At 39.2% G+C, this 13,412-nt stretch overlaps 1 protein-coding gene across 1 annotated transcript in view; it reads left to right on the top strand.

Annotated features, from left to right (window-relative positions):
- ARHGAP42 (Rho GTPase activating protein 42) overlaps positions 1-13,412 on the top strand; it is a 304,988-nt gene that overhangs the window by 202,568 nt on the left and 89,008 nt on the right. Inside the window, exon 4 of the mRNA XM_035009327.1 lies at positions 8,438-8,539. Within this exon, the coding sequence (XP_034865218.1) occupies positions 8,438-8,539 (102 nt within the window). The remainder of the gene's footprint in view (positions 1-8,437; positions 8,540-13,412) is intronic.

Genomic DNA, 13,412 nt, shown 5'->3' with positions numbered 1-13,412 from the left:
AGCTGCTTTCAGGATTTTCTCTTTGTCTCTGAGACTCGTAAGTTTTACTATTAGATGTCAGGGTGTCGACCTATTTTTATTGATTTTGAGTGGGGTTCTCTGTGCCTCCTGGATTCTGATGCCTGTTTCCTTCCCCAAATTTGGGAAATTCTCTGCTATAATTTGCTCCAATATGCCTTCTGCCCCTGTCTCTCTTCTTCTTCTGGGATCCCAATTATTCTAATATTGTTTCATCTCATGGTATCACTTATCTCTCGAATTCTGCCCTTGTGATCCAGTAGTTGTTTATCTCTCTTTTCTCAGCTTCTTTATTTTCCATCATTTGGTCTTCTATATCACTAATTCTCTCTTTGTCCTCATTTATCCTAGCAGTATAGCCTCCATTTTTTATTGCACCTCATTAGTAGTCTTTTTTTATTTTGACTTGGTTATATTTTAGTTCTTTTATTTTTCCAGACAGGGATTCTCTAGTATCTTCCCTGCTTTTTTCAAGCCCAGCTAGCAGCTTTATAATCGTGACTCTGAACTCTAGTTCTGACATCTTACTAATGTCCGTATTGATTAGGTCCCTGGCAGTTGGTACTGCCTATTGTTCTTTTTTTTGAGGAGAGTTTTTCTGTCTTGTCATTTTGTCCAGAGGAGAATAGATGAATGAGAGAACAAAATGCTAACCAGGTAACAATGACCCCATAAAAATATACATGAAACAAATCAGAAGAGACTCAAAAATGGGGGGAAAAGAAAGGGAAACAAAGAAAGAAAAAAAAGAATATAATCAAATATGATCATGTTGGTGAATAGATCAGTGCCACACACTAGATTTTGGGTGTATTTTGGTCTGTTAGAAGATAGTGCCTCCCAAAATTTTAAAGAAAGAAAAACTTACATATGTACAAAAAATAAGGGCAAATACAATGAAGGGATGGAATATGATAGTAAAGATGAAAATTATAAAAGATTTTATAAAAGGAATTGATAAGATAAGAAGGTGGTTGAAAAAAGGAAGAATGGAAATTAAAAAAGAATAAAAAAAGACAAAAAAAAGGGGGGGGGGGTAGAGAATGTGATCCAGCAGTAGACTAGAACAAAGCCATACACTAGAGATTTAGGGTATATTTTGGTCTTTTAGAAGAAACTGTATCTCAAAATTTTAAAGAGAGAACAAATATATATATACACACAAAAAATAATGTTAACTACAATGAAGAGATAGAATATGACTTAAAAATGAAAAGTAAAAAAGATTTTCAAAAAAGGGATTGATAAGATGTTCGTTGAAAAAGGGAAAAAGAAAAATTCAAAAGAAATAGAGAAAGAAAAAAATAAGGAAAATGTAAAAAATTAACTTTGAAAGACTAAAGAATCATGGGGGAAAAGCCATGAATTCTATGTGCTGTATTCCCCTAGTGCTGGCATTCTGCTTTTCTCTTTGATTAGTAAACTTGGTCTTGGCTGGCTGTTCTTGCTGTTCTTCTGGGGGAGGGGCCTGTTGCTGTGGTTCTCAAATGTCTTTGCGGAGGCGGAATTGCCCCACCCTTGCCAGTTGGGCTAAGTAATCTGCTCGCGTTTGCTCTTGGTAGCTTTTGTTCCCTGAAAGCTTTCCGTGCAGGTCTGGAGGACAAGAATGAAAATGGCGGCCTCTCAATCTCTGGTCCTGGAGGAGCCGAGAACTTGGGGCCCCACTCATCAGTGAGCCCCCAGAGAACAGCAGTCAAATCACTTCTGTCTCCCAGGTTCTCTGGCCTCGCTCCGTGCTCGTCCCACCTGTGACCGAGCGTTTCCGTCTCTGGCACAGGACCCCGTTTGGAGTCTCCAAACCCAGCAGATTCCTGCTGTGTGCTCCCGGGGGAGGAAGGGGAGTCTCCCCAGATCTGCCGCTTGTTGCATCCCTGCTGGAAGAGCAGTGGCCCGACTGTGCCACGGATCTTGGTTTATGGCAACCTGGAGCTGAGAGCCCACTCCTCGGCTCTGTCTCTGCAGCTGGCTTCTCTGCTCCGATACCTGGGATCTCTGCCACACTCAGGCACCCCCGGTCTTTCTGTGACCCTGAGGGTCCTGAGACCACACTGTCCCAGCAAGTGTTCCACCCCCATCCCCCCACCCCAGCCACTGGAGCGATGTCCCTCAGCTGAGCAGACTTTTAAAATTTCAAATTTTGTGCTTTGCTGCTCTATCACTTGCCGGTAGTGGCTGATGGAGGCTCCCTCCCCCGAGGTCTATCTCCCTGAATATCGTCTCAGATTCACTTCTCTGCAGCTCCTATGTTCTCGAAAGTGGCCGCTTTTCTGTTCAGAGAGTTGCTGCTATTCTTTTCTTCAATCTCCTGTTGAGTTTGTAGTTGTTCAGAATCGTTTGATCCCTGTTTAGCTGAATTCCTGGGACCAGAGGGAATTTACGTCTCCTACTCCTCTGCCATCTTACTCCATTACTGTGACATTTTAATATGGAAAACTTTTTCTCAGTTCTAGCAATTTTAATATATTATTTTTTAGGTAATTTTCTCCTGACACTTTCTTTTTCAGTAATTTTTCAGTCAGATGTTGGGCTTCCTGGTTAATTTCCTAATTTCCTTTTTCCATTTGTTGTCCTTTAGTTCACAGCCCTCTCTTGTTTTATTCTTTTACTCATACCTCATTCTCATTTTCTTCCTTACGCAACAGCCATTCTTATGAGTTTAATGTGTATATTTTTGTGTAGGTTTTTGTAATATTGTTACCATTTTGTATGCATGGCTCTTTAATTTATGTGAATGATTTAGTGTTACTTGTCTGTTTTGTGTTTTTTAACTCAGAATTGTGTTTTAAGACCCATCAACATTTAATATTTCCTTCTAACTTCTGCCTAGTGCTCCATGTTCTGCATCAAGTTCATTTTATGTCCATTAATGAATACCCTAGCTATCTTCCTGTCCCCACAGATGCATATCCTCATTTGTGTTTCCTTACTGACTTTTCTGTGTTCTTAGGGCCCCTCAGTAGTGCAACATCTCTCTTTAGAAAGGCTGCAGCCCCATACTATTCCACCAGTAATATATAAAGGTTCCCGTATGTCCACATGCACTCAGCATGTAGAATTATTCAACCTTCTAACACTTGCCAATATCTGATATAATGTGATATCTGAATATTTTAATTTGCTTTTTTCTTAATTACTAATGAGTTTTAACAGCTCTTCATATGCTTGTTACCCTTTGGACCTTCCTCTTCTGTGTCTTATACCTTCATATCTATCCTTCTTATATATATATATTTTTTTTTAATCATTCCAGTCTGTAGAAGTTCTTCATAAAGGCAAATATGAAACCCTTGGTCCTTATGAGTCTGTTCACCTGGTAGTGGTAGTGGTGGGGTAATTGGAAATGTGGAAGATGCGGTGAATTATAGTGTTACAGCTACCCATCAAGGAGACCGATGGAATGTCTATGTTTCAGCAGATTGAGAAGGAAGGACTTGGTGGGCAATGGTTAGGGAGACTGGGAATGGTTGGGTACAGTCACCTAAGGATGGACACTGCTGTGTAAGCTATACTAAGATTCTTAATAACCTGGGTTTCTGGTTACCAGAAATCTCTTGGGCCTTAGGAAACTCCCACACAGCATGTGATTGGAATATCCTAGCATCTGGCACTTTGGGACTTAAGAGATGGTTGATTTCACCCTGGCCTGCCATTCTAATCAGCGAATAAATCCAACCATCAGAGGAACAAGAAGTGTAGCCAAGATTGGTAGTCAGGGCTATAACTTATCCTCTCAATGCCTAGCACAGTGCCAGTTTATAAGAATTCCGCGTATTTTTGAATCAGATTTTTAGCTATTCATTTTAATTATCATTCTTTCTATTATTATTTCTACTGCTATGCATTCACTTGAAGGATTTTTTTTCAAAATATACACAAACTGCTTATTAGCTAATGGGTATACTAACACCATGACATAAGTAGTTGTATGGGAAATTTCACAGTATCTTGGTTGGTAATGATAACGTTTGAAATAGTCTTAAAATCCTAAATACGTGGTCTTTTTTTTTTTGAGAGACAAAGGGTGAGCAGGGTGGGGAGAGGCAGAGGGAGAGAGAAAGAATCTTAAGCAGTCTCCATGCCCAATGTGGAGCCTGATGCAGGGCTTGATCTCACACCCTGAGATCATTACCTGAGCTGAAATCAAGAGTCGGATGCTTACCTAAGACACCTAGGTGCCCCATGTGCTCCATTTTTAAAAAAGAAATATAGAAAATGTCATTTCACTTTTTATTTTTAATAATTTATACCATGGCAACATTAGAATAAAGATTGCTTACAATTGTTTAAACAAAACTTTGCACTGGTCTTCTACAGAAAAAAATGCAATTAGATAACATTTTGAGAATTTCTATTTGTGATTTTCTAAATGTTGTGGTACAGTCTGTTCTTCATCTTTGGTACCCTCTTGTGGTCAGTGGAAGGGATTGGTTTGGCCTTCTTTTAACAATTATGTATAATTTCATGTTTTTTATCTGCATGGTTGACCTATAGTTTTTATAATTATTTGACTTTTTTTTTTTGTTGTTATATATAAATTTGGAGTAAAATTGATGCTTGCAGTTTCCCTCCCATTCCTTACTACCTTACTGGGTAAAGTGAGGGTGTGGCACAACCACAGTTGCTAATCTTTATTTTTTTTTTTTAAAGATTTTATTTATTTATTTGACAGAGACACAGCGAGAGAGGGAACACAAGCAGAGGGAGTGGGAGAGGGAGAAGCAGGCTTCCCGCTGAGCAGGGAGCCCGATGCGGGGCTCGATCCCAGGACCCTGGGATCATGACCTGAGCCAAAGGCAGACGCTTAACGACTGAGCCACCCAGGCGCCCCACAGTTGCTAATGTTAGAAGCTAAGATACAACATGACCTCTGTGCTTAGAGCAAATGTAGTGTCATTTAGAAAGTGAATTGATTGCAGACCCAGAACTTATCTTACACTTTTGCCAGCTAAAATTGGGTTTGGGGAATAATTTGCTATTTTGGATGATCTCCTTTAAAATTTTATAATACATATACTCACATACATACAAACATCACACATATATATGTACATATATATGACTTCATTTTAAATGATTACCTAGTTCAAATGTCCTTACTGTGATTTACAGAAAATGTAACACTATAATGTAGTCTCCTGTTTTTGAGTCATGCTGTGACAATAAGACGGGAATCATGTACAGCATTTAGTAAAGATTGATCGGTTATTTTTCCCTTCCATCTGCAGCATTTGTTTTAGAGCAGATTCTTAGCTTGATACCCAGAACATGTAACACAAAAGATAAGAGGTAGCTGTATGGAGCTAAGTTAGTAAGTCCAAATGAGACTTGGCTTACATGAAGAGTATATCATAGCTTTTGGGACAGATGTGAATTTCAGGGAGAAATGCTCTTTGTTTTCAAGACCATGCTTCCCCACATTATAGTTGTCCTTCATGTGGCCTACTCAGCTCTTTAATTTTATGCTAGATCTGAGTGTGTTTTTGTTTTCTACATCACTGGAATCTTTGAGTAGATCTTTTTTGCTGGCCTGGTGATGTGAAGCACCAGGGTTTGAATAAGAGTCCAGGAAGTGCACTGGGGATGATTTTTTTGTATTGCCAGGAATGCTGACATGTTGGCACTGAATTAATGTTTCCAAAAATGCCATCAAACGCTGCCCGAAAACAGAGATATTAGTGTTGTCACCACAGCTGTGTTCTTTGTGCCTTCAACCAGTTTCTTCTATGCATAGCAAGAAATTGTAAGTCCCCTAGCGTAAGATGAAAGTGAGTGAGTTTTGTGTACTATACTATAATGTGACTGGTTGCCCCCCCAGTATTTGTGCACATGGGATTGAGTTAAGCTATTTGTGTGGAATTGTCCCTGGTATCATGGATATTGTTTTTTTGTTTTAAACAAATGGAGTATCTGTGAGGGACTATGGTGCCCAGATTATTACAGAGGAAGTATTTCACTTTTTCATTAAATATTTATTGATCACTCTCTCAAATACTCAGTTTTATAGAGGATAGGGTATATACATAAATTTCTCTGCTACACTGTCACCACTGAGCAAATGGTGAAATGTTCACCCAGGTATCTTGTTACAATGGTAGAGAGGACAAGGTCCTCCCATCCTGAACCTTGGACTTCTGTGCTTCCTTTTGGGTCTACTACTCCACATTTTGTAATGTGAGTCTCTCAGTAGACTTTTTAATGTGAATGCCACTCTTTATTTTTTTATTGTGTTTCTCCTAGTAGGACCACATTTTCTCCTTATGTAATGAAAATCCTTTGGAGATTCTGGCTTTTCTCATTTATAGGTCTAGCAGTTTAATTTACAAACTTTTGCAGTACAATCCTACTTGCTCTTCCCATTCAATGTAGTTTTATCAGTTAACTTTTTTCAAGTTCCATATTTGGAACTAGATCATGGTGGGTTAAAAACATCAGAGGTGCCAGTGGATCGAAATAGAATTACTTGGATCTATTAATCTCAATCTGGCAACCTCAGATAATGGGAAAGACAGGCCAGAGGCCTGCTTGTCTTCTCCCTTTCTCCTTTCCTCCCCTTCTCCTCCTGTCCCTCTATAAAATTATCCATCTATTTTTTTAAAAGATTTTATTTACTTATTTGAGAGAGAGAGAGCAGGAGATGGGGGAGGGTCAGAGGGAGAAGCAGGCTCCCTGCTGATGCAAGACTCGATCCAGGGACTCCAGTATCATGACCTGAGCTGAAGTCAGTCGCTTAACAAACTGAGCCACCCAGGCGCCCTATCCATCTATTTTCTTAAAATTTTTCTATTGATGGACAGCACAATGTCACATTACTTTCAGGTGTGCAACCTAGTGATTTGACAACTGTATACATTATGCTATGCTCACCTCAAATGTAGCCACCATCTGTCACCATACATCAGTGTTATAGGACCATTGACTATATACTGATGCTGTACCTTTCATCCCTGTGATTTAATTTATTCCATAACTGGAAGCCTGTTAGCTCTGACTCCCCCAAAGTATGGCACACTTCATGATTAGCCATACTAATCTTCTTTGTATTGTTCCAATTTTAGTATGTACTGCTGTTAAATGAGCACATATCTATCTCTAATTTTTTATTAAACTCTTTCAAATACTTAAGCAAATAATGAAATAAAGCAATATGCATAATAATCATCAAGCTTGTTAAAAATAATAATTCCTGAATCTCTGGATGGGGGAAATAGGAATCTACCTTTTGAATAGGCTTAAAAATACTTGACTCTCATTAAAGTGGTCCAAGCATTGCACATCCAGAAACAATGAAATAAAAGCAAATAAGAGTGCTTCTTTGGCCAATGAAATTTATGAGTTTGATTGCCTAGTATTTATTTCATATGGACTCATAAATGGGAAAAAAAACTTACCTGGTTTGGGGGCGCCTGGGTGGCACCGTCGGTTGAGCATCCAACTCTTGGTTTTTGCTCAGGTCATGATCTCAGGGGTCATGAGATCAAGCCCTGTGTTGGTCTCTGTGCTCAGTGCAGAGTCTACTTGAGATTCTCTCTCCCTCTCCCTCTGCCCCTCCCACATGTGTTCTCTCTCTCTCTCTCAAACAAATAAATCTTAAAAAAACCCCAAAAAACAAAAAACAAAAAACAAAAACCTTACCTGGTGGATAACATATTTATAGTTGGAGAAGATTATATGCCCAGGCGGGTCTTATCCCCTTTAGGATTTTATTCCATTTGCATTTGTATAAGAGTGTGCCACAGGATAAAAGGTAAAGTTGTCCTCTTCCATAAAAGGCCAGCCTAGTTACAGTTTCCCTATAAAACAACACAATTTTAGGAATGAGCAAAGGTCAGCTATTGCAGTTATGGTGAGTTATGATAAAGATGTTGCTAATCTTTTTGGTTTGACTTTGAAACATCTTATTTAATTATTTCCTGCTACCACCTTTTAGAAGTCTGTTTTCCCCCATCAGGAATGAAGTGTTTGAAATATCAGGTACCTTTCTGTAGCTCGGTAATAATGATTTCTTGAAAAGAGTCTGTGTGAGCAATTTTCTAAACTGGTATTATATTAACTCATCGACACCACCAGAAAGCATAAATGAGACATTTTCTCTTGGTCCTATCTCAGACTTACTAGATCAGAATCTCCTGTTGAGAGTCAATTATAAAGTTCTCAGAGGGATTCTACTGTAGCCAGCCTGCCTCCTTCCATACTGTAGTTCCACGAACTTCTTTGAGAATATTTAAGTACATTTGAATACATATTTGAATACATATTCAAATGACTTGTTTCACATCCTTTTTCCTACTCCGTCAAGTTTTGTACATAGTTGGAGCTCACTAAATCTTTATTAAATTTTTGTATTGGACGTTTGATGGGAATGTTAAAAAATCAGTTTTATTCTCGAATTAGAATGTTTTGTTGTTTTGTCACCTTCTAGGATGGAAAGAAGAAGTTTGACAAGGAGAGTGAAAAGTACTATTCTATTCTTGATAAACATTTAAATTTGTCTGCAAAGAAAAAGGAATCTCATTTGCAAGAGGTAAGCTTTTCCACTTGAAATGTGAACAGGACATTAGCTTTAAGGCATGTGATGTCCAAATTTCCAAAGGTCGTAGTATCTCAGAATCTGCTACTCTATAATAAAATAATGATAATAAGAGTTAATTGAGTACTTAAAATGGACAGACACTGTGCTGAGCATTTCACATGCCTTATGACCCTTAATATTAACACTTCCAAGTAAAAGATTAGTTATTTCCTTCAATGATGAAAAAGAATGAGATAAGATTTTTTTCTTTTTTTTCTTATTGGGTATATTTTCAATGGCAGGACCTACCAAATTGATGGAATAGTTTTTTCTAATATCTGCTTTTAAGGTGTTGCTTTGCAGTAGGGGGAAAACAGATACACAATTACACATTTAAAAAATCTCTATTTTATATCAATTTTCTTAAAAAACAAGTCAACAGAAATATTTTAACCTCTGTGCATTTAAGCAGTCCATTTCTTCTTTTTTCTGAAATATTTACTCTCATTGGTAATTTTTGAGTATAACTAATAAAATTGAGTAGTCCTTTTACTAAGGCATAATACAGTTCCAGTACAGTGATGAGATACATTCATTTTTTTATTATGTTAATCACCATACATTACATCATTAGTTTTTGATGTAATGTTCCATGATTCATTGTTTGCGTATAACACCCAATGCTCCAGGCAGAACGTGCCCTCTTTAATACCCATCACCAGGCTAACCCATTCCCCCACTCCCCTCCCCTCTAGAACCCTCAGTTTGTTTCTAAGAGTCCATAGTCTTTCATGGTTCATCTCCCCCTCCGATTTCCCCCCTTCATTCTTCCCTTCCTGTTATCTTTTTTTTTTTTTTTTTTAAGCATATAATGTATTATTTGTTTCAGAGGTACAGGTCTGTGATTCGACAGTCTTGCACAATTCACAGTGCTCACCATAGCACATACCCTCCCCAATGTCTATCACCCAGCCACCGCAGCGCTCCCACCCCCCACCACTCCAGCAACCCTTAGTTTGTTTCTTGAGATTAAGAATTCCTCATATCAGTGAGGTCATATGATACATGTCTTTCTTTGATTGACTTATTAAGATGTGGTATATATACACAATGGAATATTATGCAGCCATCAAAAGGAATGAAATCTTGCCATTTGCAACGACGTGGATAGAACTGGAGGGTATTATGCTGAGCGAAATAAGTCAATCAGAGATACATTAAAAAAAATATTGGACCCTCTTGTCATTATCATCTTAGCAGCAATAAAATCTCAAAGCACAATGCATGGACACTAAACCCAGCATAGTAGGGAGTGTTGAGCTAGTTCACCGGTGGCTCCTTACTGTTCTCCAGACCTTTGCAGGGAATCCTATACCACCACTCCAGTCTCTTCTTCCTCTTTTGTCTGTACTTCTAGGTATCACAGTTGAGTACCTCTTTCAAATGCCTCCTCTTAATCTTTCTAGCAAAGCCACAAACCTTACTGAACTGCTTATCAGCCTGGTTCTCTGCTCTCCTTCTTCCTTTTCTTATTTGCCTTACCTCCACATTTACCCACCAGGCACACTTGACAGGTTGGAGTTTGGATGCAGTGAACTGGAGTCAAAAGGCATGGGAGGGTTATTTTTACCTCTGTTTCCTTTTTTCTGTTCTCTTATGTTCTCATTGAGGGAACTGAATTTCTTCATTTAAAAACATTTTTTTTTAAAGTTTAATATTGGGAATATTTGTTACTTAAACATGTTCATTATAACTAATATCTTGTCATTAGCTCCTACTAGTGAAATATGATATGTTAATATACCACTTATGCTGCGGGAAAGATTTTCTGGCTAAATTGAAAGGGAGAAAAAAGCTGTTGTTTAGAAAAATCATATTTGGAATTTTCATAGATGTATCTAATCTTATGAAGTACTATTTTGTAACTTAATGTTACGTTCACATGTTCCAAACTTCTTAAATGCTCATGTACCTCTTTGAGCATTATGCTACAACAAACCTAGGAGAGAATGAATTGTATAGATACAGTCACGTGAAGAAAGGCTCACCTAATTATCACCAATACACCACTATCTGCCATGCCAAGCGCTATGGCCAGGTGCCATTTTAAAAATTCACTGCCTTTAAATCAGTGGTGCTTTTTAGGGTCTCGAAAGGGTTATATGTTCTTCAGATTCTTGGTGAATGTGAGAGGCCACACTTAGACATTGCTTAATTTTAAAATCTTCTAGAGGCTATACTTCAGTTTTCCCTGAGAACCTAACTCTGTATTTAATATTAGCTTGTTAGTGGCCCTCAATCGCTTAGGCTGTGATAGAAGAGAATATCTGTTCTGGTTTCTGTATTTAGTTGGAGCCTGGAAAAACCTATAATATGATTAGCAGCATCCTCTGCTTGCCCCACTACACACACATGCATGCATGCATGCACATACTTCTTTTCCAGGAGCCATAGCCCACAGTAGAACACAAATTGTGCTAGAGCATCTCTTCAGAGCACATAGTGTAGACAAGGAAAAAAATGTGCTTTTTTTTCCCCCCTGCCCTTCCAGGGATCAAACCTGTTATAGGGAGATGCTGCCATACTTGTGTTTAATTCTGTAAGACCTGTTCCTTTCCAGAGCAGCTCTGGTAATTCTGTCAGCACCAAGCTTATTGTTTTCAGAAAGACTACTCTGTGCCTTCTCACCTGCACAGCTGGCTCCTCATTGCTTTGTTCATAGAAAATAAGTGGTTGCCCGTTTTCGGGACTGAATTAGGGGTCAGCTCATGTTGATAAAGCTACAAGGCCATCAGTTAGATGGGTCATTGCAGTAAGCAGAATTAGAAACAGACTTGTTAAGATTGTAGACTTTATAGTGAATGAAAATAAGTAATACTTGATGTGTAATTGGAAAATTTCTTTCTAAGTATGAAATAAGAGGAAAAAATAATAAAGGAAATGTAGAAAGACCAGAATGCATCGAAATAATCTTTATCTCAAAAGATATTAAATCAAATTAAAAGGTAAATGTTAGGGAATTTGTACAACATATGACACAGGATTACTATCTCCTATATACAAGTTGCATTTGCAAATCAGTGTGAAAAAGTCTTCAGTGCAAAAATACGAAGTAAGAATTGAAAAGAGCAGAAAATGGAGGGGAAGATGGAGGGCAGAAAAGGAGGACCCTAGGCTTGCCTCATCCCATACCTATCAACTAGATAGGTATCAAATCATGCTAAATACCCAGAACTTGACCCAAAGACTTGCAGAACAAATTCCACAATTAAAGGTAGAGAAGAGGCCACATCAAAGAAGGTAGGAAGTACAGAGACAGTTTGGGAAAGAAATGGATCATGGCCATTGTGGTTGGGGTAGGGGGGTGCCATGGTCACAGAGAAGGGCAAGAGACAGACTAACACATGGGGGGAGCACACTGGAAAAACAAATCCCCATAGCAATTGGCTTGGAAATCGAGACAAGCTAAATTTTGAATTTCATAAGTCCCGGCAACCAGTGGGGCTTAAAGCCTGGAGTTCTAAAGCTAGGTCAGTAGGCTTGGCTGAGGGAGAGCCTGGAGGCATTGGGATTGCTCTTGGAGAGAAGGCAAGGCCAACAGCTTGTTGACAGTGTGGAAACAGTGATCTGCAGAGCACCTGGGGCACCCACTGAAGAGGTTATTTGCTCATCTCAGAATATGTGCCAACGAGGCAGCATTCACAAGGAAACCCCTCCAGAAACAAAGGAACTGGCAGGCACCATTTCCCTCCCCGGGCCTCAGCATAAGCACAGGGCCACATGTGGGAACCACTGCGCGGCAGACACTACCTACCTTTCTTACCCAAACCCTGTCCCCCGCTCCCACTCCAGTGGAACCACCCTTCCCACTCATGCTTGCCATGGTCCCAGAATGGCAGGCCCCCACCTGCAGAAGGTCAGCCAAAATCCCTGCCAACCCTCGTCTCCAGATGCAGGAGTTTGGGGGAGCCTGGGTTCTGGTGGCAGTGGCAGTATGTCTCATTTCACATGCAGACGAAGAGCACACCTAATTGAAAGGCACCACATTCAGGCCAGGGACCAAACACTTTCCAGAACAGGCAAAGAGAGCATCTGCCGATGACTGGCCTAAAGGATAAAACAGCCAGGACACAACAGCAGAGCACATGCAGTACACATTGGAGACACTCCCAGAAGTGCCAGACCCTGGGAAATAGGGGACACTACAAGTAGGACACTACAGGACCTCTTCTTTATAAGGCCATTACCCTCAAGAACAGGAGATGTAACTGACTTTCCTAACACAGGCTCAGAAACTTAGACAAAATGAGAAGACAGAAGAATTTGTCCCAAATGAAAGCATAGGACAAGGCCATGGCCAGAGATCTAAGTGAAACAGATATCAGTAACATGGCTGATAGAGAATTTAGAGTCATGATCATAAAGATACTCACTGGACTTGGGAAAGGAGTGGAAGGCATCAGTGAGACCCTTAACACAGAGATAAGAAATAACATAGCAGAGATAAAGTCCTCAATAAACAAAATGAAAAACACACTTGATGGAATGAACAGCAGGATGGAAGAAGCAGAGGAACAAATTAATGACCTAGAGGTCAGAGTAATGGAAAGTAATCAAGTGATTACTACAAAAAAGAGAAAAAAGAATTATGCAAAATGAGAATAGAGTTAGGGAACTTAGTGACTCCATCAAACATAATAATAGTATTATGGAAGTCACAGAAGAAGAGAGAAAAGAGGAGTCAGAAAATTTATTCAAAGTAATGATAGCTAAAAATTTCCCTGTCTGGGAAGGAAACAGATGCCCAGATCCAGGAGGCACAGAGAACCCCCAACAAAATCAACAAAAGCAGATCCACACCAAGACATATTATGATAAAAATGGC

This window comes from Mirounga leonina, unplaced genomic scaffold (assembly GCF_011800145.1).
Source record: "Mirounga leonina isolate KUSES-001 unplaced genomic scaffold, KU_Mleo_1.0 Mir_153, whole genome shotgun sequence".
Classification (NCBI taxonomy): domain Eukaryota; kingdom Metazoa; phylum Chordata; class Mammalia; order Carnivora; family Phocidae; genus Mirounga; species Mirounga leonina.
This window is presented reverse-complemented; position numbering and strand designations above follow the sequence as displayed.